The sequence below is a fragment of the Drosophila miranda genome, chromosome 3 (genome assembly GCF_003369915.1).
Source record: "Drosophila miranda strain MSH22 chromosome 3, D.miranda_PacBio2.1, whole genome shotgun sequence".
NCBI classification, from domain to species: Eukaryota; Metazoa; Arthropoda; class Insecta; order Diptera; family Drosophilidae; genus Drosophila; species Drosophila miranda.
In genome coordinates, this window is record NC_046676.1 from 12533676 (window position 1) to 12560531 (window position 26856).

Sequence of the window (26856 nt, forward strand, 5' to 3'; positions counted from 1 at the left end):
GGACAGTAGAGTGTTCGGTTATCAGTGCACTTTTTGCCTGCTATTCATCTGGTCTCCGCGCCACCGCACCTTTTCATCCTCATCCTCCTCCTGCTCTTCCACTTTCCTCTTGTTGGTTTCTCAGTATTCGATTGTTTCTTTAACATATACTCGGGCATTTTGGTGGTGTAAAATTAGTCACAGTGTTCGGATGCACTCTCTCTTGCAGTAAGTTGAGATGTTTCTGGCGTCTGTGTCTCTCTTTGTCTCTTTTTGTCTGAGAGCTAGAGATGCAGTTAGATCTGGTATCTACCAGTTACTAGGCTGGGCGTGAGCATGAATGAAATGGAATCCTTGCTGGAGATCATAGCCGTACTCGTACTATACACCTAAATGTAGATGTCTGATGACTGTGGGCCTGATGATAAGGGTAATGAAACACCAGTCGAGGTCATTGTTTCCATTGATAAGCCTAGATCAACCTCATCTCAATACCCATCTCAACTCTGTTGCTGAGTTCCTCATCCAAGATCTCTCTCCGTTCCGTTCCCGCTCTCTGTTCTAAAAAATGACATAAAGCCTCGAGACTCTAGACGATCCATTACAATGCGGAGTGTGATCGATGGCGTGCCTGTCGGGTTTATTAACTTACATAAAAGCATCACCGTTGATCAATGCAATGTTCATTTCAATATGACAGCTTCTGCTATCCGAAAATCTCCGTTTTATAGCGAAAATTTTCCTTAATTATTTTACTTGTCATTGGGTTTCCCTATCTTTTCTTTTGTCGTTCGCTTCTCTCTCTCTCTCGCTCAACCGCTGGTTATCAATTATAATTGGTGAAAATAAAATGTTTTAAACAAATTATTTATGCCTTATCAGTTTTTCGGGGCACATTTCAGACTTTGATTCGCGCCTAAGTAAATGAGCCGAGGCGGGTCCGCCGTCGGTCGCTCGGGACACTGCAAATTCATTCTGATTTCGACAAACGCATAGGTGGGGTGGTACAGAGAGGAGGGTGGAGCCAGGAGTGGGGCTCTGTCAGTGGGCACTGACGACAGACGGAGTTTGATAAGGCCCCACCCGATTCCCGATTCCCGTTCTGATTTCGTCTTCGATTCCAATACCAAATCAATTTTGGCACATGGCACACACGTTTGGAGGCACGTTCACGGCGATCCACTGTCCGTTCCGTAAATAATGAGTTCTGGCAAATCTCGAGACGTTTCTTATCGAGTGTGGGACCCCACTCGATTAGCCCAGTCCCGTGGCACAATCCAATCCATTCAATAACCGGCTTATCATGCTGGATCTTCAGCTAAAGAATTAACCATCACCACGAATCGGACAGTTTCTATAAATGATTCGAGCGACTTTCGGATTTATGACTGGACTAAATTTAGAGAATATTGTAGAGTATTCCCGGCGATGGCAATCTAATCAGGCGACACGCCCACTTCAAAAGTGCCAGTGCCTCCTGCCCTGATGGATGGATGGATGTGATTGCGAATGCGAATCTGTTACACTAACAAGCCTTATCATCTGACAAATGGCAAACAGTCGAGCGATCTCCCGCCAGTCCGCTTGACGTCAGTGCACTGCGGGAGAGGAGGAGCGGCATGCGGGAGGGTATTCTGCCATATGGCTCACCCTTTTCCGTTTCGAGCTCAGTTTTAGTCTAATTAAAATGCATTCCGTTCTTACAAGCCACACAAACATCAGTCGAGCTGTCTATCAGTCAGATGCGTGTCGTTACGTATACGCCAGGTGTAACCAAACAAAAACGCTCTAAACAGGGCTAATTGTGTTCCGTGCAAGGGTGTAGCTGTCACCCGTTTTGGCCAGAATACGATTTCGGCTCCTTTGGCCTGCGGTTTTTTCCGCTGTTAATCATGATGTCCCCGCACGGACATTGTTTGAGGTGTGTTGGCGCCAACAACCTTTTAATACGGTCGGCAAATGTGTGTCTATGATTTGCATCTGATTCGACCCTATCTGGGAGGGTATATCTACGTAGGGATGCAGCTTGCATCCAGCTTTTTCCCAAGATATACCAGCACTAATGGTTATCCAACTATCCCTCCCATATAACACCGCATATGCTATTGTTTACTGATTGTCCACTTGATCTGCATCTGTTCTATTCATCACCCAATAAAAACCAATTGAAAAGAGTATCCGCAGTTCGCTCGCTCGCCCGCCGATTGTGGCGCATTCAAATTGGAAAATATATTGAAATTTATATTTGTGCTGTCTAAGCGTTTTGGGCAAACGTCTCATTACAGGGAGGAATTGTGTGAATTTCAAAGGCATATTTGAGTTACCATCGGGAGACATTATTGAATTTCGTCCAATCAGCTCCAATTGTCCGCATTGTGGATCGATCGAAGGGCAATTATCATGGCGTCAGCACTGGAAACTTTATCGAACTCTGGGAATCGTTGTGGGTGTACAGGGCTGTGGGCGGGGCACTTTATTAACACCCCCGATGTGATGCTGGGGTCTGTTTCTGTTTCTGTCTCTGGGTCAGACACTTGGCAAACAGTCAAAGAGGAAGATGCGACACTAAAAATGTATATTTTCCGCGTATAATTCTGTTTTAATTGCGGCCACTAAGAATAGAACGTCTTCATTTGGACAAGGTGTGATCATCGCTCAGGAAGAGCCATTTCCGCCGGAGGTTACCCCCAGGCCTGCACCCGTATCCCGTTGAAAAAGATTGCCTTGAGTCACTCGACAAATCTGCGTGCGCGGGTCGCACTGCGACTGCAGAATCTTATCTAGTGAAAGATTTGGTATATCATAAAAAAAAGGTATAAGTATATAAGTACTTTTCATGGGATTGTGTAAGTTTTATCATTGCAGAGGCGCTCTGATTTATCATCCCCCAACTGTGACATAATTTTGGCGTACAAGAGATGGATTCCGAAGTGTTTTCTAGGAAGATCCAAAGATCATATTCGCAATACATACATAGGTATGTTTCCATGACTGGCCAGAATGGTTGGAAACAAGAATGGAGTTCGTTGTGAAATGGTAATTAAGTATTCATTATCATATTTGATTTAGTTTGACGGAGGAGTGTCGTGAAACACGGGGCGGACGAGCAGACGAGGTGAATATGTATAAATATCATTTGTGGAAAAACAACAAACAGCATTGAGTATTTGCGTTAACAGTGCGAAATGATTAACGCGATAACCTCCGCTGGGGCACACAGGCCCCAACCACAAGCGGCAAAGAGAGAAGAATAGAGAGCACAAATCGATGGGAGGGAGAGAGTGAGAGAAAGGGGGAAGCTACAGAGAGAGAGAGAGAAAACAACAATGTTCGAGGCGGCGCCGCACTGTGTTAATTTTTGTTGCCATTTTGCAGCTTGACTTTTTGCACACAGGCAGGCCCCAATCCAACACACACATACAGTTATGTGCTCTCCAACAGAGCTCTCTCTCTCTTTGTGTCTCTCTTGATCTTTGATCACGTTTCCCGCACACGACGGCACTCGAGTCGGGCACTCGGCGCAACGTTCACGTGATAACCATGTGCTCCGCTCCGGCTGCTCTGGCTGCTTCGCCTTTATTTACGATTGTATGAGTGGCTCGGTGGAGGCGACTAATGTTCGGGGCAAAAACGATTCACAAAATGATATTGCTGTTTTTCTGCGAACGGAGTCGAATGCCAGCCCTCTCCGATGACGTAAAGCCCCAGGCCCAAACTATGGAGCGTGGAGAGGGCAGCCGGGTGGAGCAATTTCATCATTGGAGTAGCTTCCTAACCTTAAAACCAACAAAGGCAAAACTGTCGACTCACATTGAGTCGCCCGATAATCACGCATTTCTGTCTCCGACTCAGCCTCTGAGATTTGAGCAAAATACGATCGGCTGATGGCCGAAACAAGGAGTCACACGAAATGGCAACTGTTCTTGCTGATAGCAGTGGCCTGTTAAAAGAGCTGTTAAAAGTTTTATTATGATTTGGCACTGGCAAGTGTTTGATAAGATCTCTGATTCCGTATAAATAACTCTCCCTAAATTGCTTCTTAATGGATTTACTTCATTATCTCGAGCACTTTCAGGAGAGCAGCTCAATGGGGGATTTTGGTCGAAATTCCAGTGCACGTGTCTTGGTAATGGCAGCGGCTTGCCGTGGGATCTACTCCATAACTGGGACTCATATAAAAATTGTGTTGGCGCGACTCAAACACACTCGGATTCTTGTCAGCCAACTATGTATATATTCTCGCTTATGTGTACATATGTATGTACATACTGGCATATATAGCACTGCCCTTGTTCATATCGCGTGCTTGAAAGAAGACAAAAGCTTTATTCAAATTCTGCTTACAAGTATTTTTCCCCATGTTCCCGGTTCCGCCTTCCCTAGCCAACTGCTTGCCGAGTTCGAAGCTATAAAATGTGCACGGAATTTTTTTAGGGCTAGAGATACGCTTAAAATGGGGATTAAGTGATTGCAGCAATTGATTTGCCAGCTCGGATCAGTGAGTGTGATCCCATTATCTGTGATAGGGGAGATAACTGTTAACTTCACATGACCAACATTTAATGTAACACTCATAGTCTAGACCCATTTGTCTGTTGGCCTTGAAAATCTTTAAGGAACCCCAACGAGATAGATATATATATATTGGAAATATTGATATAAGATATAAGATTATCAGAGAAATATAATTCCGATGGTATTTGTCGGGGAACATAGACTTATTGGGTTGCAAGATTTCAATCCCGCGCTCCACTTAAATTGCCCGCGCATAGTGTGACCAGTGAGATTTATATAAAACTCATGTACATTTTAGTGTAATTAGATGTAGAATTCATGTAAAAATAAAAAAATTAAATTGATTAGTTGGTGTAATTGACAACAGATGGCCGCTAGATCTGCACCATGTAAAAAATATTTTTAAGTTAACGTATTTAGTTTTAACCTTATTTTATAAAAAAAACGCCAGTTTGAAAGCATTTGAAAGTGCCAGTCAAGTAGAAAATTGATTCATTAATGGAATAAAATTAAGTGGGCAAAGCTGAGAGATCTATACTAGCTAGTAATATTCGACGGAAGATCAATTTGGCAATAACCGGTTCACAACAATGATGGTACAGGGATCAGGATATATGTACATATGTATATACAAGATATTAATGAAATGCAGGAATAGGTAAAAAAAATGCAATCAAAGACAAGGTCTTTATTAATTACGCTTGAAAGCAGCTTGGAGGAAAAAAATGGTTAAAAAAGTTAAAATTTTCCTAGTATCTTTATATAATATTAACGGTTGACAAAAAATGAGTCTTCAAATACCAGCAACATTGACTTGACAACATTTCGTCTGTTTTTTTGTTGAACATTTTCGTTTAAACCGTGTTTTAGACAAATTACAGTAAATGGGTGTACTTAAAAGTAGTTAATCTTGAACAAAATTTATTCACCAATCGTATAAAATGATGTGGGCATGGCTAAATGTTCTATATACATAGCTAGTAATATTGGACGGAATATCAAAATTGAACAATAGGAACAACTATCCACTTTCGTTGTTTTTTGTTTGACCTTTTTCGCTAAAACCTTTTTTTAGGCAAAATCCAATAAAAGCATATGTTTAAAATAAGCCAATCAAGTAGAAAATAGGTCACTTAATCGGATTAAATTATGTGGGCAGGGCTGAGCGTTCTATCTAGCTAGTAATATCAAATCGAATATCATAATCGAGGAATATGGTCTCCCATCCTTGACGGTTCATGATTAACCCATTGTAGACCAAGGGGGTATTTTAATATCCCACCGAAAATAATAAAAATTTAATAATAACTTCAGCGCAGTTAAGGTGCAAGATATCGTGGGTTTTTGTATGCAAGGTTGAAGGATAAGATGGACCTACAAGAGTTATTACTATTATAATTATTACTTGTATCATTTTTCGCGGCTTAACTCAAGTTGTTATACAGGGGGTTTAAGAGGGTTAAGTTCGTTTTGATCGGCCACACTGCTGATGCGGAATTGAATAAACCTAAAAAATATTTTAGTTTAAACAAAGTAAACACGGAGAGCTCGTCTGCAGGCGTAAGTGGCACCGCGATCGATTCTGGCTGTTAATGTTCATCAATTTTCCAAACATGCAAACGCCCACGAACGTTCTTAAGTGTACTTTCTCGAAGAGGAACGTTCAAGACACGCATCTCGTCGTTGGGCACAAACGAAATTTTTATCAATTTATAAATTGAAACCCGTCTGCAGCCAGCCAGCCGCAAATGCGCAGGGTACAAAGTTCGTTTCGTGTGCATTAGCCCGCTGTATCTGTGTATTGTCTGTGGCTCTCCAACATGAATACGAAAATGCATGACCGAAAATTTCGGTGGACCGACGCGGGTATACCCTTACCGTTTCGGAGATTTAAATAGTTAAATACATTGATAATAGCGATGTGTTCCGCTTAAATTTGATGTTGAAGCTGCCTCGTTGAGAACAAAAGACTATAGATAAATGTGCGTTATTGCTATTACCTGGATGAAGCTGCCTTTCATTGTGCTTTACAAAACTATGTTGCCCCTCGTAAGGGTATTCATTCAGACTACACATACAAATGCATAAAGGAATTAAAATGAATACAAATCTGAATGTGCCTGTTTTTGCAGTTTCTGTCCAACCGCTTCTTGTGCAAGTCGTTCACACCGATCTGATCTGATCCCTCTCTCACTCCACGGCCATGGCTGCGCACTTCCTTCGCACTGCATTTTACGCAACTGCAGCAAAAAAATCGATAAGTCTACCGTTCGCTGCCGGCCGGACAGCCGCAACGTTAGCTGTGGGCCTTTCCTTTGGTGGTAAATGTTTGAATGTAGAATGCTGCTCTATTTGAAGATGAAACCATTCAACTCACGTTTATTTATATGTACATATTTATTTGTCTGTCCCCATCCCGAACCGCCATTCGCCTGCCTCATGTACAGCACAAAATAGCCGCAGCGCTGGCGCTGTCCCGTACGAGAATGTCTACGCGGACAATTTCTTCAGTGGGGGCGCCATATCCACCGGTCTGCTGCGACCGATGGCCGAGTACCGGGAGATCCAACGGCCGCTATCTCGCAATTTCTCGAGCTTGAGCACCGGCGGGCCGCAGGTGGCACATGTAAGCATTACATTACATATTCCATTATATTTTTCATCTTGTTGACTTTTAATTGAAATTTAACCTGTAATTGCCCCAATAACCCCACCCTACTATTGCCTATGAACTTGCTTCTGCCTTATAATTGTGTGGGTTCCTTCGTGTTGCTTCTGTTCTGTTTTCTTCTTTTCATTTTTGAATTTGCATGCATGAATTGATTTCCTCTGTACTTTGAACCGTGTATATGATTGCTCTCTCCCTCTATACTTCTTTCTCTGATTTTGTATACCGATTAGGTGGTATACATATATACATATATTTTATTGGGTTTTTAATTGCCTGCAATTTGTTGAGGACCATTTAACGCTTGAAGTAACTGGAAAATGATGGCCATTGGAGAATGTCGATTTACTAAATGTTGTGCTGGAATCCGTATCGTATCCTTGGGAGTACTCTTGGAACCACCCTAGCCCAGCAAGCTTCGATCAAGCACGCTCAATTGGGGCCAGCAGCAGCAGTGGCAGCTTTTTCCATGATATACACACATCATAATGGCGCTCAATGCCAAGCTTTCGCCCAGAGCCCCCAAAGCGTGTGGCACTCTCATGAGTTCCAAGGCGCATGTTGATTATACCTGGAATTTAATGGACACAGGGGTATATTGGGTTCTTGACTAATAAGTATTTCAATACCAGAAGACATCTAAAAGAGCCGACTGATTCTTGCGAAGATTCAATATAAAGGCTCTACAATAAGCTCCTATATACAAATATGGACCCGAATCTACCAGTAGTATTTGGGTATTTTCTAGTCGAACCATTCTACGTCTACCCTTTCCAGTGCTGCCGCAATGTAATTCAAGCCGACGCCACAAACCGCCACTCTGATCCCTAATATGTACACACACGGGGACTCTCCTCACACACAAGCACAAAAGAATATCTATTTTCCATTGGAAGTAAGCTCCGCTGAATTCCACTAAGCTATCCACGATCGGACCACTGGATATATCGTGTCGCTTAGTCCGTCGTTGCACCTGCTGCCCTGGGCATCTTCGTTGCCATAATGGATTTCCTAATTGGAATTACATTATTGGTCGTATTAGTGGTGGTATTACTTAAGGTCTATCGACGTCTGAAACGTGTGAGTGGCCGTGAACCGAAAGTTCAAGTTCAAAATGTCAAACCAAAGCGAAAGTCTCTCTCTTTGTCCTCCTCCCCAATTCTCTGATATTCCGTTTGCTGCTTAAATTATGTGACATTCTTCTTCGCCTGTTCGTTCTTGGTACTGAAAGCGGAAACTAGCGCAGTTGGGAATTATTCCATTAATCTAAATTGCAACTCCTTATCGTCAGGTTTGCCTGCCTATCTTCAGACACAGGTGCTATCAGTCGGTTTAGAGGTCTTAGCCACCGGAAAAAAAGAACCCTGAGTCGAAAACATAAGCCAAACCTTCGCTCCCCTTTCATTTAGTATTCAGCATTAGCGGGAAATTGACGCTTGGTAACGGCAGCTCCAGATAACTCGGTAATAATCATTAATACGAAAATGACACGGCGAATGCAGAGATAATTATCGGTTGCATCATAAATTACGAAAAATCCATTATTGGATATAATTATTATCATTCAAGTGTAACGTTCGATTTTGAAGTGCCTGTCCCTTAGCTATATAACCAGACATAAACGCTCGATGTAATCTGTATCTCATCTAATCTTACCACTCCGCCAGTACCGGTTGCAGTTTCTGTAAATACGAGTAGGCTCTGCGATTTATCAATAACTGGGTCTTATTATCCCGTGTAAAGTGGCATAATCAAGGTCAGATTTTTTAGCTTTATCAAATTTGCATGGATATATATAGGTACATTACCCAATCCCACTCCATGCCCAATCTAATCACTCGATGAGATTCTAACCGATCAGGCCACGCTGTCCACTCCTATATTATATTTCCTATCTAATCGGGCATTGATTGAACCAACAACTGGACCTATCCAAACTATGGTTTAAAAACTAAATACATAGATTACCCCATAACAACCATTGGGAAAATATATCCGACTACTATCTATACCGTGTGTTTTCAGAGCGCCATGGCACCGTTGACCAATCGCCGGTATATATCTTCCCAAGATATTACCAAGAACATGACTCTCTATACCAGCAACAAAACGAATATTGAAGTGGATCCTAAGACGCTTGCGTTTAAGAACCCGACTGGAAATCCGCTGGTTCTGATGATGGCCTGGCTGATGGCCAAGCAGAAACATCTGAAGAAATATGCCCAGATCTACACTGAAATGGGCTTCGATGTGATGGTGGTGCACATTACGCCTTGGCAGCTGTTGTGGCCCGTTAAGGGAACTCAGGTTAGAAAATCTATAACCATTCAACTACCACCTGTGCCAACAATCACAATTAGTCACTAAAACATTCGATTGCAAATTCAAGGTGGTGGCCGCCGAGACTCTCAAGTTTCTCGAGAACAACGCATCGTATGAACCGATCGTCATGCATGGCTTCTCCGTTGGAGCATACCAGTTGGGCGAGATTATGCTGCAGATGTCGCGCGATATGGATCGCTATGGCAGTATCCTGGAGCGCTTCGTTTGCCAGATTTGGGACAGTGCTGCCGACATTACAGAGATTCCAGTAGGCGTGCCCAAGTCCATCTTTCCCAAGAACGAACGCATGCAGAGCGCCCTGAGGAACTACACCCTTTACCATATGAAGACATTCCACAACCAGGCCACGATTCATTATATGCGCTCCAGCCAAATGTTCCACTCCACCCTGCTCAAGGCCCCGGCGCTGTTCTTCGTCTCTGACAACGATCCGATTGGCCCACCTTCATCGAATCAGGCTGTCCGCGAGAACTGGGAGAGGGCCAACGTAAAGGTCACATTCAAGTGCTGGGAACGTTCCCAGCACGCGGCCCACTACATGAAGCATCGGGATGAGTATCTGCAGACCTTGTTCCATCATCTGGAGACCTGTGGCGTACTCGAGGCCATTGGCGTCCCCAAGCGCGCCAAGTTGTAAGCCCCTTAAGGCTGACGAATCGGTGATATACATTTAAACAGATATTCAACAATCAATGCGATTATGATTTTACTTTAGTTTCTAAGATCTAACGTTTAACAAAAACAATTGTCCTACATCCGATTATCTATGTGCGTTTCCCAAGGTATAATCTTGAAACATATATTTGGCTGCGATCCCCCCGCAATGGTATCCACACCGGAATGCAAGCGGAATACGTAGGCTGCGATAAAAGTCGTAACAAAAAATTCTATTATCTATATTATCTTTTGAGATCGCCGCAAAACGGCTAAATAAAGTAAATAAACAGATAAATTATGCAACTATAAAAAAAAAAAGAATTCTTATATCCCGCTGCGGACAGGATTCGAACCTGTGCGGGTAGAACCCAATGGATTTCAAGTCCATCTCCTTAACCACTCGGACACCGCAGCACATTTCATTTTCGTGTCAAATGTGCCACTTGATAGGCGCCGTAAAGCGCCTCCTGTGAGGAACGTTAGGCAAAAACATTAACTAAGAAGCGGCGGAGATAAACCAAACTAGCCGTGAACTAGTTTTGGATTCGGTTTTAAGTACCAGGGCTAGCAAAAGAGTAGTTTTTTTTAACTCAACATGTGAAAAATGTACTCTTTTGTAACACAAAAAATTACTTTTCTTTTATTTGAATTAATTTAATAATAGGTTCATTTGGTCTATTTCCAGATATATGCTAAGCTCGAGCTGAAACATCTGCAAGAATATCCCACAGGTAGCGCGTTTGTGCACCCAGCCCCAAGAAGCAATTCTGGCACGCTGTCATAAGTCAGCTGCGGTGTCCGAGTGGTTAAGGAGATGGACTTGAAATCCATTGGGTTCTACCCGCACAGGTTCGAATCCTGTCCGCAGCGGCAGTTCACTGACGTTCTTTTTTTCTCCACTTTTTCTTTATTTTTTAATAACATTTTCTTCTTTTATTATAACTTTAAACGACCTCAATTAAATCATTCTGTGGCCTTGAAACGAGTCTGGTTTTGTGGCTTGTATTCTTTTATGTATTTGTACGTCTGCTACAAAAATAGTTTGCATTTTGATTTATCTTTACAACTATGGTTTATATTTAATAAGAAGAAACTTAATACAAAACGTCTGTATTAAAAGAAGTTATAACCTAAAATCTATCCACATTCGCCCCTGAACACTGTTCACTGCTTGCCCGGTGGTCGGTAGACGCCCACGACGACAGCGTGATCACGTTCGTACGGCTCCAGCGTGAGCTGTTCCTGTGGCTTCAGTTTGTCCGTCTGCATCTTCTTGACCTCGGCGGCAAATACCGCCTCAGGCTGCGCCGTCGAATCAATGCAGGATGCCTTAATCGAGATGACAAAGTGTCCTCCGTTCTTAAGGAAGTGCTGTGCATTAAGGGCCACAATACGGCCCTGATCGGGCTGGGCGACGTCTGCGAAGATGGTGTCGACCATGCCTACCAGCATGCGGTATTTGTGGGGATGGCGAGCGTCTTCGATGATGGGTATGATGTTGGTGCGTTTCTTGGCCACATTTATCAGATCGCGACCCGAGCGATGTGAGAACTCCACGGCATAGACGAGACCCTCGGGCCCCACTACATCCGACACATGGGAAACTGTGGTACCAGAGGCGGCGCCCAGATACAAGACCTTCGAGCCAGGGGGCATGTGAATCTTCTCCACGCCACCCAGAATGGCAGCTGCCAGCTTGGAACGGAAGGGATTCCACACACGGTACTCAATCTTCTCGCCACCGGTCTGTGAAGGAAGCAAGAAAATTGTGTGAAACGCTGGACATAGATGGATATTTGTATCTATTGGGTGCTGAGAGATTTTGCCTCAGTTGTGCATTGTTCTAAGCGACCCAAGCGCACCTGAAGCTGCTTCACGTGTACCTGAAGTGCACACAGCTCCTGGTGAACGCAAGGGCCGCTCATGACCACATAATGCCATGTTCTGTACCCCTGCACAACATCATCATCAGCAGAACTCTAGTCTACTGGAAGTGTGATGCGAAAACTAACCTCGACAGAAATGCGCTTCTCTCCGTAGACTTCGGATCCAGGCACAAAGTTGCGGGTGACCAGAGCATCTTCCTTGCCGCGTGCAATGAAGACTCCTTCGTGACGATGTGGCTCGATTGTGACTGTTTTTCCACCCTTGAACCCGCCGGCTCCGCCTCCACGACCGGCTCCTCGCCCTCCACGACCGCGATCGCCACCGCCGCGTCCTCCAAATCCTCCGCGACCACGTCCGCCACCGCGGTCTCCACCGCCGCGTCCACCAAAGCCTCCGCGATCTCCACCGCCGCGTCCTCCAAAACCTCCGCGGCTGCCACCGCGATCACCCCCGCCACGGCCGCGGAATCCTCCGCCACCTCGTCCCTCGCCGCCACCGCCGCGCCCACGGAAACCTCCGCCTCCTCCTCTGCCTTCACCACCACCGCGTGGACTGAAACCTGTAGGAAGACACCAGTACATCATTTTATCAATATTCACACTCATTAGGAGGTTAAGTTCTATGTTTTTCTCGGTTTCAGAGACTGCCTTCATTTGTTCATGGCAGTTTTCGCTTTCCTCACCTGGTTTTCCCATTTTTAAACGTTGTAGTTCAACTCTTTAATACAACTTAAGCGAAAATTGAATTGTCTGAGAAACACGCGGCCAGCAAAACGCTGTACCAACACAAGAAAGAAAACACGTGTGAGTGTACGGTCGTACTGAATACGGTCTCATATGGCGATAAAAAACGAACTTGGCCCACTTAAGCCCCCTTTATTTAAATTGGATAACAGCTCGAGTTAAACCGCGAAAAATGATACAAATAATAATTATAATAGTAATAACTCTTATGTTCATCATATCCTTCATCTTTGCATACAAAAACCCACGATATCTTTCACCTGAACTGCGTTAAAATGATTAAATTTTTATTATTTTCGGTGGAATATTAAAATACCTCCTTGGTTTACAATGGGTTAATTGTTCTCCGTCAAGGATGGGAAACCATGTTCCTCGATTATGATATTCGATTTGATATTACTAGCTAGATAGAACCCTCAGCGCTGCCCACATAATTTTATCCGATTAATTGATATATTTTCTACTTGACTGGCTTCTTTTAAACATATGCTTTTATTAGATTTTGCCTAAAAAAAGGTTTTATCGAAAAAGGTCAAACAAAAAACAACGAAAGTGGATAGTTGTTCCTATTGTTCAATTTTGATATTCCGCCCAATATTACTAGCTAAATGTTCTACTTAGCCATGCCCACATCATTTTATACGATTGATGAATAAATTTTGTACAAGATTAATTACTATTAAGTACTCTCATTTACAGTTTTTAGTCTAAAACACGGCTTAAACGAAATGTTCAACAAAAAACCAGACGAAATGTTGATTGAAAAATAGTGCTGCCACCCTTTCGGCATTACGGTCGCACTTTTAAAAAGACTGCCATATCTTCGCTCAAAGTTTAAAAATGTATATTTAAGTATATACATAATATAAATGAATATCCGTTAAGATTCTGATGCTAATTAATCAACTGTAGTACTCATTCTACGGCAAAACCTCACATAATTGTTTCATATGTGGTTACTATGTCAATGCTAATGCCCTCCAACATTTCCATACAAAACAGAGTAGTCCTTGACAATGACCCAGCACCTTGGAGATCTAGTGTTCTTTAACCAAACAAACTTCAAACTTTGTTCAATCGATGTGAAAATTCTCGTACCTTTAATTCAGTCAAAGTTCTGAAGCGTTCCTGTTGAGAGCAAAAATAAATATTTTTTTCGTTTAACATTTTCGTACATTTTATATCATCATGGCTTTCCATTCGGTGGTCACAATGGAGAAGCCGCTGCAGCATATCTCGCTGACGGATTGGCATGCTCGCGTTAGCCAGCTGCGGAATGTTGCAGATGCCCGTCGATCGGACGCCTTCGCCATACGCCACGCATCGCGTTCGTTGCGGAACGAGACCAGGATCGAAGGCGACTGGGCCAACTATGAGACCAATGAGAGCCTAACAGACCGGTGAGAAGGGGTTGTAGTTCTACGGGCCAAGTTTGACTGCTGTCTCTGTTTCAGTATATCCGAGCTGAATCGTTGGCGCGACATCATATCGAAGACATTTGAGCGTATTGAGCGCGAGATTTACCTGCTCCAGGAGGAGAAAAATGCAACCGAACGCGAGCTGGAGACGCTGACTGGTCCCATATCGGTCATTGCCGAGTGCCTGACCATGCGTGATGGCCGTCTTGGCTCTGAGATGACCTACGATGAGGCCGACACGGAGATCAAGAACGAGCTGGCCATTTTGGAGAACAATCAACGATTGCTGGCCGACCGCTGCCAGAAGGCTTGGGAGAAGCTGACTCGCCTGGAGGAGGTGCGATTCAAGATCGGCATGGAGATCGACAACAAACTGGAGGCAGTCGAGCTAGACAATTCACAATTGGCTTTGGACCGCAACGCCGCGAACATATCTTACAAGCCGGATCCCACCAGGAATCCAATGAAGTGAGTAGCCCCTCAATCGTACGATTTTTGTGAACCACTGTGAGATGGTGATTCTTTGTAGCTCGTGTTCCTACGAGACCTGGTTGGAGCATGTGAAGAACATGAAGCAGCTGGCGGAGAATGAGCTGGCCGACACTTATGCCATTCGTGAGGCTTTGTTCGTGTGCCGTGAGAAGGCCCGCAACATGCTCCAGTCGCAGCAGGAGCGAGCCGAGCACACCATTCGCAAGCGCATCTTCGAGACCCAGCGCGCACGCAACGAACTCGAGTGGCAGAAGATGAAAATGAAGGACGAAATGGAGCAGGCGGTTTGTGAGATCAAGACGCTGGAGCAGGCGTTGCGTGACAAGTCCGACGGATTGAAGTTGGCCGAAACACGGCTGGAGAATCGTGCCCAACGCTCGGGCATGGAGCTGTGCATGGACCAGGCTCACGAGATGCTCTGTGTGGAGGTGGAGAAGCTCCGCGAGATCCGGCGTCGTCTGATTGCCAAGATTGAGGAAAGCAAGGCCAACTACAACCTCATGGAGGAGCATGCCCAGAAGATCGATGTGGATCTGGAAAACAAGCAACATTCCTTGATGACTGACATACGGGCCCTCGACTTGCGCCAACGTCTCAAGGGTGGCGAGTTTGGCCTGAAGATCGCCAATCCGAGTGCCCAGACAGACAGGAACATTGTGCTCACGCGCATGGAGGATGAGATTCCAAAGACATAAAATGTTAAGCTGATATTCGTCGTTTCAAAGTTTTCTGTTTCCCAGTTTAATTCTTTGTTTAATTGTCAAAATTTATGTGAATTAATGAACATTTGAATGCGCAGTTCATCTCTTTTCTTGTGAAAAGCCAAAGTCCAGCTGGCCCAGCAATGGCTTGAAGTCTATACTCCACGCCACACGGCCGGAAAGGTCGGTGGGTTTCCTTGGAAAGTGCACGCCCTGGCGCACAAACATATCCCACTTGACAAACTCGCCTGGAACTACTGCTTCGCTGGGGCCGGTGCTTACGATGGACTTGGGATTGTTGGTCTTATCCAAATGCCAGTCCACCCAAAGGGCGATTCCATTGCAGACACCCGATCTGGAAAAAGAATATATACATAGATCATGAGCTGATTACAGCCAGAGATTAAAATTGTTAAGACTTACTGCGTCAGCTCTATGCTTCCCTGGAGATGGTGCTCGACATTGAAGTTGGCAAAGTCAACGCTGAGAAGATGCTGGGGCTCGGCTAGCGCGCGACTAGGATACTCCCACAATGGTTGCGACTCCACCAGGGACACTGCCTGTTCAGCGGATCTCTGTAAGTAATGCAATTCGTAAAAGCCTCACGGGAGTCAGCAAAATGCATCAAAATCACACTTACCTCGACCATTTCATCAAAGAGACGTAGATCGAACCCTTCGCAGCTCCCAACAGGAGCACGAATCTTGTGCAAATCCAAGAACTCCACGGGCAGGGCAAATATTCTCGCCTCACATGGCGAAATCTCCACTTTCTCCGGTAGTTTATCCTTTAGTTTCATCAGCAATGTGCCAAAGTAAAAGTTATCCCAAGGCAGAATAGCATTGAGAAAGTAGGGTTCAGCAAAGACATGGCTCAGAGCGACCAATTCAGTGTCCTCCAGTTGCTCAACGTCCTCGACATACTTAACATTCTTCAATTCGTTGTGCTGCACAATTGAGTCGATCAGACGGCGTGAGAATCGATGTGGCTCGTGAAGCTGAACCGAGGCTGCCCCAAGGGCCGCGCTAGCCAGCCCTAGCATACAGCCATTTCCTAGGACCAGGACGTTCGATTGTTTTGGCACTATGGTCGCCTCCAGGTATCGCAGGTAACGTTTGTTGCGTATGGCCTGATTTAGCTGGCCGATTCTGCTGCGGGAGTAGGTCATGTGCAGGTCACAGGAGCAGGTATGCCGACGCACGGTTTTGGCCGGAGCCTCCAGCATAGCATCGAACCAGAGCGAGTACTCATCGTGGTGGCAGCTCAAGTAGAAGTCCTGACCAGCAGTGGCCAACTGCGGCGGTTTGGGCACGTAATATATGGCCTGCATCCAGTGATCCCGCCAGGGCACTACATTGGCCACAGGTAAGCGTTCTTCCTTGCTGGCAGACAACTCTTTGAGCTCCGGATGGGCCCAGTACGGAGCACAGCTGAGCAGGATTTCCCCTTGATCGTCCAGTTGTATGTCCCACCAGTAGAACACCAGCTCCGCGGCACCCGGCTGACTCGACTGCAGCTGCACCAGTTTCTCCCTCTGCTTCTCTCTCTTTTCTTTACGCTGAAAATCGAGCTGGAAGATCTCGATGGGCTCTGTCAGCAGGCGAAAGGTGCCGGACGCCAGCTGCGAGAGCTGAACATCATGAAGAGCAGCCTCTCCCTTGCAGCTCTTCAACTTTTCTGGCGGACGGAGCAAGGCTTCACCATCCAGATTTGGGAGAATCTTTAGGCTGTTCCATTGCGAGGCCAGCGGCGACTGAGCCACCTGGGCGTAGCACCTGGCGCGGGCCGGTATGCACAGAGCGTCGTCGGTGAGCAGCTCGGCATGGGCATGATTGTAGATGCTGATGGCGCCCTCGCCAATCAGCTCTGTGTCCAGCAGCTCAGCTACCAGGAGATTCGCTCGCTGTGGCATATCTAAGTCCGCACCAATTTTGATGTCTGCTGAGCGTTTTCGAATCAGCTGGACCTTGTCGGCGACTCCATTGTCGGAGAATATCTTGGCAGCACAATTTGCCATGGGCAGAAATGCCTCGCAGGCCGTGACGGAGTCCGCCCCAGCTTTTAAGGCCATCATTGAGAGTATGCCGGTCCCGGTGCCAATGTCCAGGACATGTACTTCCCTTCCTGCGGCACGCATTCCCTTTATGGTTTTCCTTAGAGCCGCGAAATACTTCTGATTCCTCTCCCAGTCGTGCAGCATGTCGCCGAAGCCGGCATTGGCCACCTCCTGATGGTAATCGTAGTCGTCCTCGCGCTTCTGCCATGAGTTCTCACCCGTTATGGGGTTCATCACGTGGGAAAAGAAGGACATCGGACGGATTGGCAATAAATGTGTTTTTAAAAAATATTTTAACATTAAAACGCGACCTGCAACAGCTGTTCTCTTAGCGCTGCCACCTTCGTAAAAAAGCAAGCTATCTGGTAGCACTGACGTTGAAGAATATCGATTGCAGAGCTGTGCGATGAATCACGATGTTAGAGGCGAGCACCGGCTGCGGCGCCAATTCGATGGAAACAAAGTCTTGGAGGTAAACTTGTACAATTTTATTGTGGAGATGATAATTTCTTAAACCTATTTTACGTGTACATTAATTTTATTATGTGTTAGAAGTCCTGGTCGAGCCGCCGCTTAACTCCTGCCATCAGTTTGACACGATGGCGCAGTTGAAGGTGTCTCAACCCGCAGATGCGTCCATTTGGAGTCTCGGCGTCCCATGTCCTATCGAAAAGTGAACTGCTTGCCAGACACCTGTTGACGCTGGTTTTATAATTTGTACCAATTGCAGTGTTTCGATTGAGTTCAGACCAACAATTAAACATGTAATCCAGAAGAGAGATGACCAAAACAATCAGCACTAAACTTGCGGGATTTACTGTCAGATACGTCAGAGAACTATCCATTGCGTGATGTAGACTTGACGGGCGTCCTGATTCGACTGATGTTCGGATTCTCCAGCCATCAAATATATATGCACAACAGGTAAGTTTTCATTTTAGCTTTCTAATGGTGGCGGACATGGCAATTACCTGAATATACATACCTGTAGGGGGTAAAAGGGACCACATTTGCTTGGTAAACAAAGCCATAAAGTGCTAATCTGATTGTTTTTGAGCGATTGAACTACTACCCTTACCTTTTTTTTTACCTTCATATGTGTGGAAGTGATCAATTTATAATGTGCTGTGTATCGGAATCTTGGAATTTTCAATACCATAATTAGCAAATTGTTCCGATATTAAACACATGAATTGAAGGAATTCAGTTGCACGAGAAGGCCCAACGACAACAGTTCAAGAAGGACAGGACAATGGGGATACTTTTGATGCTGGACATCTTCCAATGGTTCGCCGTTCTCATCGGTTTGACCTCTTACAGGCTGGTCGATGATAGATTTATTCAAACACGAATAGCCAAGGCTTACACTCTGATCCTCAACGTCATCACGGTGACAATGCTGCCGGTGGCTCTTATGTCGGCTGTTAAATTGTATTACGTGGCTGTTTGGCTGCCGCGATTCATGTGGATAACTCCTTTCGTCCTTTATGCGGTGAACTACGTGGTCATTGTCCAAACACTGATCTCGCGCTGTCATCGGGACAGCATACTGATGGAGCTACACCATTTGGTTGTGAAATTGAACCGCGAGATGGGCCGAGCTGAAAAGAAGATGAACTCGAAGCTTCGGAGGCTCTTCTATATAAAGACCTTGACTACGTCGTATCTGAGTCTGTGCTATGTTCTGGGAACATTCCTATTCAGCGACGAACTCACTTTTTCCATGATGCTCAGCGCCTTTCTAATTAACAATGGATACAACATCTTGATTGCCACAACACACTTCTACTTTGTGTCGTTCTGGCAAGTTGCTCGAGGATATGATTTCGTGAACCAGCAACTGGAGGAGCTCATCTCCACACGCTCGCCGCTAACATTTAAATACGCGGAGGAGCTGCGAAGTCTATGGTCTCTTCACGCCAGTCTCAGCCTTACAGCGCACAAGATAAACAGGATCTACGGTCGTCAGATGTTAACATCCCGTTTCGACTATATTATATTCACTGTCATCAATGGCTATATTGCTACGATTTACACGGGCAGTGAACCCACGACTTTATTCGCAAAATGTTATGGAGGTCTTCTCTATTGGATACGGACGGTGGACTTTTTCATGACCGACTATATATGCGATTTGGTGGCTCAGTACCAGAGCATGCCGAAGCACACCGCTAGCGAGGGCGTCATGTCCAAAGAGGTACTTCAAAGCACTCATCTAGACCACCTAGAAACTACCTCCTAAGCTTCCATTCCATTTCCAGCTAAGTTCGTTTGTGATCTACCAAAACAGCATGAATCTTAATTTGAAGATTTGCGGCCTCTTCCCAGCCAATCGAAAACAGTGGCTTAACATGATGGGGGCTATTCTATGCCACTCCGTAATGCTTCTTCAGTACCATTTGATGATGTCCGCTAAGCAACACAATCAATAAAAATACTAATAATGCACGATTCCATCGTTCCACTCATTGATTAATTTCATCGAAAAGGTTCCAGATACGAATCCACTCCGCATCACCACTAGGCCTGCCATCGAGCACTTTATTTTAGTTCATTAACTAAGCAAATGGAATTCAGTTGAGCTTCGACTCTGGCGGACAGAGCATCCGGTCATGTCTCATTTGTTGGTGCAAATATATTTCGGATACGCGCTGGCTATAGGCATAACTTCGAATCGGATGGTAGGCTCAATCTTTAAGCAGACATGTTTCTCGAGATGTTATGCACTGGTCGTGAATATCGCAACCCTCGTGCTAACTCCAGCACTTCTTTGGGAGTCACGGAATGGTTTTCGGGGATCTCATTCCTTCCCAAAACTTATTTTGATTACCTTCCATGTGCGATACCTGGTCGCGTATGCGGTCATATTATATACGGTATTATCGCGCGGTTTTCGGGACAGAGCCCTAAAGGAAGTGCAGCCCCTTCTCATCAAGTTAATGCACGAGGAAAAGCGTAATGGAAGGCAGAGGCTCACACGATCCCTCCTGCTGCCCCTCTACCTGAAGTTCTTCATGGCGATTTACATGTGCTTGACTATATGGATATTCCACTCTTACTCTGGCCCGGAAATTAATTGGAAGACAATAGCTAAAATTATATTTCTAGGCAATGCCCTCAACATCCTAGAGATCGTCCCCATGGGCTACTTTTTGGCACTGTGGCACATTGCAAGTGGCTATGACTTAGTCAACCAACGGTTGGACGATATCATGGCATCCACTCCCGTTGATTTTGAGAAACTACAAAACATTTGGTCGCTTCATGCTGCATTAACCAGAACAGCGATAAGGGTCAACAAGATATATGGCCTTCAGATGCTGGCAAACCGCTTCGATAACTTTATTTACGGTGTGATCAATGCCTACTGGGGAACGTTTTTTACCTTCGACGCCGATACGAATTTTGTATGGGTAGTCATTGGTTCCGTCACGTATTGGATCCGATGCGTGGACTCTTATTTGATCGACCACATGAGCGACTTGGTCATGCGATACCAGAGCTCACCAAAGCATGCCTGGAGCGAGAGGTGCTGGTCGCAAGAGGTTAGCTGACAATAGTTCGAATTGATTTCACTTACATATTAATTGAGAGTTGTTTACCGCAGATCAACTCCTATGTGACCTATGTTAGCAGCTCCAAGCTACAGCTTCGGACATGTGGTCTCTATCAAGAGAATCGAAGTCTATGGTTCGAAACGATTAGTAGCATTTTGTATTACTATATAATGCTCCTACAGTTTCACCTGGTGATGAGGAATTAATCGACAGGAGATGGCATTCCTGTGGCAGATGCTCTCATCTATAATACTATTGCTTGAAATCCTCCTTTATGTAGAGAGAATTTTATAAAATATAGTTTTTCTTAATTGAAAATTGGGGATAAGCAGATTTTAAGCTTTCTAATGTTGGTGGATACCACAATTACCTGACTGTAGGGTTGTCAAATGGTCTGGTCCACATTTGCTTGGTAAACAAAACCATAAAGTGCTAATCTGTTTGTTTTTGATCGAATGAACAACTACCCTTACCTTTTTTTTATTTTCATATGTGTGGAAGTGATCAATTTATAATGTGCTGTGTATCGGAATCTTGGAATTTTCAATACCATAATTAGCTAATTGTTCCGATGTTACACACACGAATTAAAAGAATTCTAGCAATTCAGTTGCACGAGAAGGCCCAACGAGAACAGTTCAAGAGGGACAGGACAATGGGGATACTCTTGATTCAGGACATCTTCCAATTGTTCGCCGTTCTCATCGGTTTGACCTCATACAGGCTGGTCGATGATAGATTTATTCAAACACGAATAGCCAAGGCTTACACTCTGATCCTCAACGTCATCACTGTGACAATGCTGCCGGTGGCTCTTATGTCGATGGTTAACTATTTTTACGTGGCTGTTTGGCTGCCGCGATTCATGTGGATAACTCCTTTCGTCCTTTATGCGGTGAACTACGTGGTCATTGTCCAAACACTGATCTCGCGCTGTCATCGGGACAGCATACTGATGGAGCTACACCATTTGGTTGTGAAATTGAACCGCGAGATGGGCCGAGCTGAAAAGAAGATGAACTCGAAGCTTCGGAGGCTCTTCTATATAAAGACCTTGACTACGTCGTATCTGAGTCTGTGCTATGTTCTGGGAACATTCCTACTCAGCGACGAACTCACTTTTTCCATGATGCTCAGCGCCTTTCTAATTAACAATGGATACAACATCTTGATTGCCACAACACACTTCTACTTTGTGTCGTTCTGGCAAGTTGCTCGAGGATATGATTTCGTGAACCAGCAACTGGAGGAGCTCATCTCCACACGCTCGCCGCTAACATCTGGTTACGCTGAGGAGCTGCGAAGTCTATGGTCTCTTCACGCCAGCCTCAGCCAGACAGCGCACAAAATAAACAGGATCTATGGTCGCCAGATGTTAGCCTCCCGTTTCGACTATATTACATTCACTGTCATCAATGGCTACCTTGGTCTGATGTACTCGAGCAGGGAACCCATTAATTTATTTGAAAAATGTTATGAAGGTCTTCTCTATTTGATACGGACGGTGGACTTTTTCATGACCGACTATATATGCGATATGGTGGCTCAGTACCAGAGCATGCCGAAGCACACCGCTAGCGAGGGCGTCATGTCCAAAGAGGTACTTCAAAGCACTCATCTAGACCACCTAGAAACTACCTCCTAAGCTTCCATTCCATTTCCAGCTAAGTTCGTTTGTGATCTACCAAAACAGCATGAATCTTAATTTGAAGATTTGCGGCCTCTTCCCAGCCAATCGAAAACAGTGGCTTAACATGATGGGGGCTATTCTATGCCACTCCGTAATGCTTCTTCAGTACCATTTGATGATGTCCGCTAAGCAACACAATCAATAAAAATACTAATAATGCACGATTCCATCGTTCCACTCATTGATTAATTTCATCGAAAAGGTTCCAGATACGAATCCACTCCGCATCACCACTAGGCCTGCCATCGAGCACTTTATTTTAGTTCATTAACTAAGCAAATGGAATTCAGTTGAGCTTCGACTCTGGCGGACAGAGCATCCGGTCATGTCTCATTTGTTGGTGCAAATATATTTCGGATACGCGCTGGCTATAGGCATAACTTCGAATCGGATGGTAGGCTCAATCTTTAAGCAGACATGTTTCTCGAGATGTTATGCACTGGTCGTGAATATCGCAACCCTCGTGCTAACTCCAGCACTTCTTTGGGAGTCACGGAATGGTTTTCGGGGATCTCATTCCTTCCCAAAACTTATTTTGATTACCTTCCATGTGCGATACCTGGTCGCGTATGCGGTCATATTATATACGGTATTATCGCGCGGTTTTCGGGACAGAGCTCTAAAGGAGGTGCAGCTCTTTTTTTTACCTTCGACGCCGACACGAATTTTGTATGGGTAGTCATTGGTTCCGTCACGTATTGATCGACCACATGAGCGACTTGGTCATGCGATACCAGAGCTCACCAAAGCATCCTGGAGCGAGAGGTGCTGGTCGCAAGAGGTTAGCTGACAATAGTTCGAATTGATTTCACTTACATATTAATTGAGAGTTGTTTACCGCAGATCAACTCCTATGTGACCTATGTTAGCAGCTCCAAGCTACAGCTTCGGACATGTGGTCTCTATCAAGAGAATCGAAGTCTATGGTTCGAAACGATTAGTAGCATTTTGTATTACTATATAATGCTCCTACAGTTTCACCTGGTGATGAGGAATTAATCGACAGGAGATGGCATTCCTGTGGCAGATGCTCTCATCTATAATACTATTGCTTGAAATCCTCCTTTATGTAGAGAGAATTTTATAAAATATAGTTTTTCTTAATTGAAAATTGGGGATAGGCAGATTTTAAGCTTTCTAATGTGGGTGGATACCACAATTACCTGATTGTGGGGTTGTAAAATGGTCTGGTCCACATTTGCTTGGTAAACAAAGCCATAAAGTGCTAATCTGTTTGTTTTTATCGATTCAACCACTACCCTTTCTGGAAAAGGGTGCACAAGTTTGGCTTTAACCTTATATTTCTGAAGTTCACTTTTTAATGTGCTGCTTATCGGCAAAGATAACTGCTTCAAAGATAACTACAATTAGCTAATTGTTGCTAAATTAGCTAAAAAACACTACTGGAGGGAAGTGCAGCCATTTAGTTGCACGAGAAGCTCCAAACAGAACAGTTTATTCTGGACAGGAAATGGGGAGATTATTGCTGCTAGATATCTTCCAATGGTTCGCCGTAATCATTGGTTTGACATCGTACAGGGTGGTCGATGATAGATGTGTTCAAACACGTCTAACCAGAATGTACACGCTGATCGTTAACGTCATCACGGTGACAATGCTGCCGGTGGCTTTTGTGGTGGTGGCTAAATTTGCTTGGGTGTATACGTGGCTGCCGCGATTCATGTGGATAACTCCTTTCCTCCTTTATGCGGTGAACTACGTGGTCATTGTCCAAACACTGATCTCGCGCTGTCATCGGGACAGCATACTGATGGAGCTACACCATTTGGTTGTGAAATTGAACCGCGAGATGGGCCGAGCTGAAAAGAAGATGAACTCGAAGCTTCGGAGGCTCTTCTATATAAAGACCTTGACTACTTCGTATCTGAGTCTGTGCTATGTTTTAGGAACATTCCTGTACACCGATGAATTCACCTTTTCCATGATGCTCAGCGCCATTCTAATTAACAATGGCTACAACATATTGATTGCCACAACACACTTCTACTTTGTGTCGTTCTGGCAAGTTGCTCGAGGATATGATTTCGTGAACCAGCAACTGGAGGAGCTCATCTCCACACGCTCGCCGCTAACATCTAGATACGCGGAGGAGCTGCGAAGTCTATGGTCTCTTCACGCCAGCCTCAGCCAGACAGCGCACAAGATAAACAGGATCTACGGTCGCCAGATGTTAGCCTCCCGTTTCGACTATATTACATTCAGTGTCATCAATGGCTACATTGGAATTATTTACTCTCTTAATGAATCGGCGCCATTATTAGCTAAATACTTTAGCGTTATTCTCTATACCATACGGACAATGGACTTTTTTATGAACGACTATATATGCGATTTGGTGACTCAGTATCAGAGCATGTCAAAGGACACGGCTAGCGAGGGCGTCATGTCCAACGAGGTACTTCAAAGCACTCATCCAGACAACCTAGAAATTACCTCCTAAAGTTCCATTTAATTTCCAGCTATGTGCGTATGTGATCTACCAAAACAGCATGAATGTTAATTTGAAGATTTGCGGTCTGTTCCCATCCAATCGGAAACAGTGGCTTGACATGATGGGCTTTATCCTAGGCAACTCCATACTGCTCCTGCAGTACCATCTGATGAAGTCCGGAAAATGAGAAGAAAAGCAATACAAATCATAAATAAAAAAGATCGTTGCACTCATTGCTTAATTTCTTGATAGGGTTCCAGATTTAGGTGCCGCTAATGGCAATTTAGTTCAGTATGTATATATGTATATTACCACAGCAAAAGAAAGTCAGTTGAACTTTGGCGCTGTGACACGTCCTATTCGATACTTCAGCTTAGTTCATTTGAAGATTTGCGGTCTCTTCCCAGCCAATCGAAAACATTGGCTTAACATGATGGCATGTATCTTAGGCAACTCAACGTTGCTCCTGCAGTACCATCTGATGATGTCCGGCAAAGAGGAAAAGTAATTCAAGTCATAAACCCAGCGATTGGAAAACTTTTAGAAGCATAAGAACATGTCCTATTCGATACCTCAGGACTAGGAACATTATTTTAGTTATAGGTATAACTTCGAATCGATTTGCGGACTCTCGGAGCACAAATGGCTAATCTCAATTTAAATATTATAGCAAATAGTTTTACTGCAATCTCCCAGCAGGCAACCCTCTAAATGGTTTTCCCCTGGCCAAGATACTGTTGTTTTAACGTATTCTTATGCTCACGTTTGAACCGCTTGGGGCCAAAATTTGAACAACAACCGACAGTCAGAGCAAAATGTGCGACGCTACAGGAGCCGATAATTTCCTGCTCGATAATTTCCAAATGAATGCGTTCAGCAAATAAATTCTGCTTTGACAGCACTCAGAGATGAATTTAAAACGAAATCACGTTCTGCTGTTGCACACATACTTTTTGGCGTATGCACATCTGCTCTACGTACTCGTACGTGATGAAAGTTGTGTCATAAACACGGAAACCCTCTCCCCTCCTCTCTGGCACCCGTGCACAACTTAGTTGAGCTTCTGCTGGAGCTGGCAGCAGGTGAGTGCCAGGGCGGGCTTCGAGGGCATACTCGTAAATAAAATGAAATAAAATAAATCAAAACATAATTTTCGCAATAAATTTGGTTTTTACAAAACGCTGAATGCAAATCTAATTCCTTTCGCCCTGCGAAACGTGTATCGAAGTTTCGCCCAGCGCTGCTTCACTGCTGTCTATACAATTTATAGCCGAGTTATGCAATTTCCCTTTGCAATCGGTTTATAAACCAAATCTGATTTTAAAAATAAACGGCTTAAGCGATTGTATGCATATACATGTGGATTCAATTCTGTGTGAAACTGGTGACCCAATTCAATTTTCTTCGAGTTTTCAATGGTAAAAGAAAAGGACAATCATGCTACATATATCGTACGTATGGTACGTAAATGCAATCCTTTCTTAGGGATTTACTATTAAATCTGTTCATAACGAACTGATTAATTATCTTGCAAACAAACCCGTTCATTGCTTAGCGCAATCTGATTGGTGGAGATATTAACATGATTTGAATTGGCATCGAGACACGTCAACACAATTATATTGGGTAACAAGAGGCAAGATTTATTATGCCAGCGCAGTTTCGGTTTCCCGAAGCGAGCCACAAACATGCACGTAA

The 26856-nt window shown here is 44.5% G+C and overlaps 8 protein-coding genes, 1 long non-coding RNA gene and 2 other non-coding genes across 18 annotated transcripts in view; 7 read left to right on the forward strand and 4 right to left on the reverse strand.

The window, feature by feature from the left end:
• Window positions 1–5951: 5951 nt before the first annotated feature.
• Window positions 5952–10457, forward strand: LOC117185720 (transmembrane protein 53). The gene is made up of 5 exons (XM_017293979.2): window positions 5952–6054; window positions 6627–6815; window positions 6942–7120; window positions 9188–9469; window positions 9552–10457. The coding sequence occupies exons 2-5, from the start codon at window positions 6698–6700 to the stop codon at window positions 10140–10142; spliced, it is 1170 nt and encodes a 389-aa protein (XP_017149468.1). The 5' UTR covers window positions 5952–6054; window positions 6627–6697; the 3' UTR covers window positions 10143–10457.
• A 37-nt stretch (window positions 10458–10494) lies between these two features.
• Window positions 10495–10576, reverse strand: Trnas-uga. The gene has a single exon. It is a non-coding gene; the product is annotated as a tRNA-Ser (tRNA).
• Window positions 10577–10950: 374 nt separating this feature from the next.
• On the forward strand, window positions 10951–11032 carry Trnas-uga. The gene has a single exon. It is a non-coding gene; the product is annotated as a tRNA-Ser (tRNA).
• Window positions 11033–11155: 123 nt separating this feature from the next.
• LOC108160162 (rRNA 2'-O-methyltransferase fibrillarin) lies at window positions 11156–12857 on the reverse strand. Its single transcript, XM_017293981.2, has 3 exons — window positions 12732–12857; window positions 12175–12608; window positions 11156–11908 (listed from the first exon to the last, which is right to left on the reverse strand). The coding sequence occupies exons 1-3, from the start codon at window positions 12742–12744 to the stop codon at window positions 11327–11329; spliced, it is 1029 nt and encodes a 342-aa protein (XP_017149470.1). The 5' UTR covers window positions 12745–12857; the 3' UTR covers window positions 11156–11326.
• Window positions 12858–13834: 977 nt separating this feature from the next.
• Window positions 13835–15500, forward strand: LOC108159381 (tektin-B1). Its single transcript, XM_017292612.2, has 3 exons — window positions 13835–14192; window positions 14247–14678; window positions 14740–15500. Exons 1-3 carry the CDS (start codon window positions 13981–13983, stop codon window positions 15395–15397), a joined length of 1302 nt encoding a protein of 433 aa, XP_017148101.1. The 5' UTR covers window positions 13835–13980; the 3' UTR covers window positions 15398–15500.
• On the reverse strand, window positions 15417–17811 carry LOC108159379 (protein arginine N-methyltransferase 7). Its single transcript, XM_017292607.2, has 3 exons — window positions 16044–17811; window positions 15827–15978; window positions 15417–15758 (listed from the first exon to the last, which is right to left on the reverse strand). The coding sequence occupies exons 1-3, from the start codon at window positions 17757–17759 to the stop codon at window positions 15503–15505; spliced, it is 2124 nt and encodes a 707-aa protein (XP_017148096.1). The 5' UTR covers window positions 17760–17811; the 3' UTR covers window positions 15417–15502.
• A 45-nt stretch (window positions 17812–17856) lies between these two features.
• The window catches only part of LOC108159380 (facilitated trehalose transporter Tret1-like), a 69832-nt gene continuing 60832 nt past the window's right edge, over window positions 17857–26856 (forward strand). For 2 of the 7 annotated variants that reach the window (XR_004472342.1, XR_004472341.1), the window contains exon 1: window positions 17938–18383. Coding sequence is in view for 2 of the 7 variants with exons in the window: in XM_033390556.1 (XP_033246447.1) it covers window positions 18712–19656; window positions 19721–19891 (1116 nt within the window). In the remaining 5 variants the exon portion in view is untranslated. The other 5 variants (XM_033390556.1, XM_033390557.1, XM_033390553.1 and 2 more) reach the window with 5 other exon arrangements.
• LOC117187750 (putative gustatory receptor 59b) lies at window positions 19924–21569 on the forward strand. The gene is made up of 2 exons (XM_033390558.1): window positions 19924–21004; window positions 21067–21569. The coding sequence occupies exons 1-2, from the start codon at window positions 20072–20074 to the stop codon at window positions 21220–21222; spliced, it is 1089 nt and encodes a 362-aa protein (XP_033246449.1). The 5' UTR covers window positions 19924–20071; the 3' UTR covers window positions 21223–21569.
• LOC108157969 (putative gustatory receptor 59b) lies at window positions 21672–22661 on the forward strand. The gene has a single exon (XM_017290114.1). The coding sequence runs from the start codon at window positions 21672–21674 to the stop codon at window positions 22659–22661; it is 990 nt and encodes a 329-aa protein (XP_017145603.1).
• Window positions 24126–25382, forward strand: LOC108159383 (putative gustatory receptor 59b). Its single transcript, XM_017292614.2, has 2 exons — window positions 24126–25122; window positions 25187–25382. Exons 1-2 carry the CDS (start codon window positions 24178–24180, stop codon window positions 25343–25345), a joined length of 1104 nt encoding a protein of 367 aa, XP_017148103.1. The 5' UTR covers window positions 24126–24177; the 3' UTR covers window positions 25346–25382.
• LOC108159388 lies at window positions 25058–26010 on the reverse strand. 2 transcript variants are annotated; one of them, XR_001775322.2, is made up of 3 exons: window positions 25471–25893; window positions 25208–25324; window positions 25058–25149 (listed from the first exon to the last, which is right to left on the reverse strand). It is a non-coding gene; the product is annotated as an uncharacterized LOC108159388 (long non-coding RNA). The 2 variants fall into 2 exon arrangements; XR_004472345.1 differs by lacking the exon at window positions 25058–25149 and adding an exon at window positions 25922–26010 and having other exon boundaries at window positions 25236–25324; window positions 25471–25636.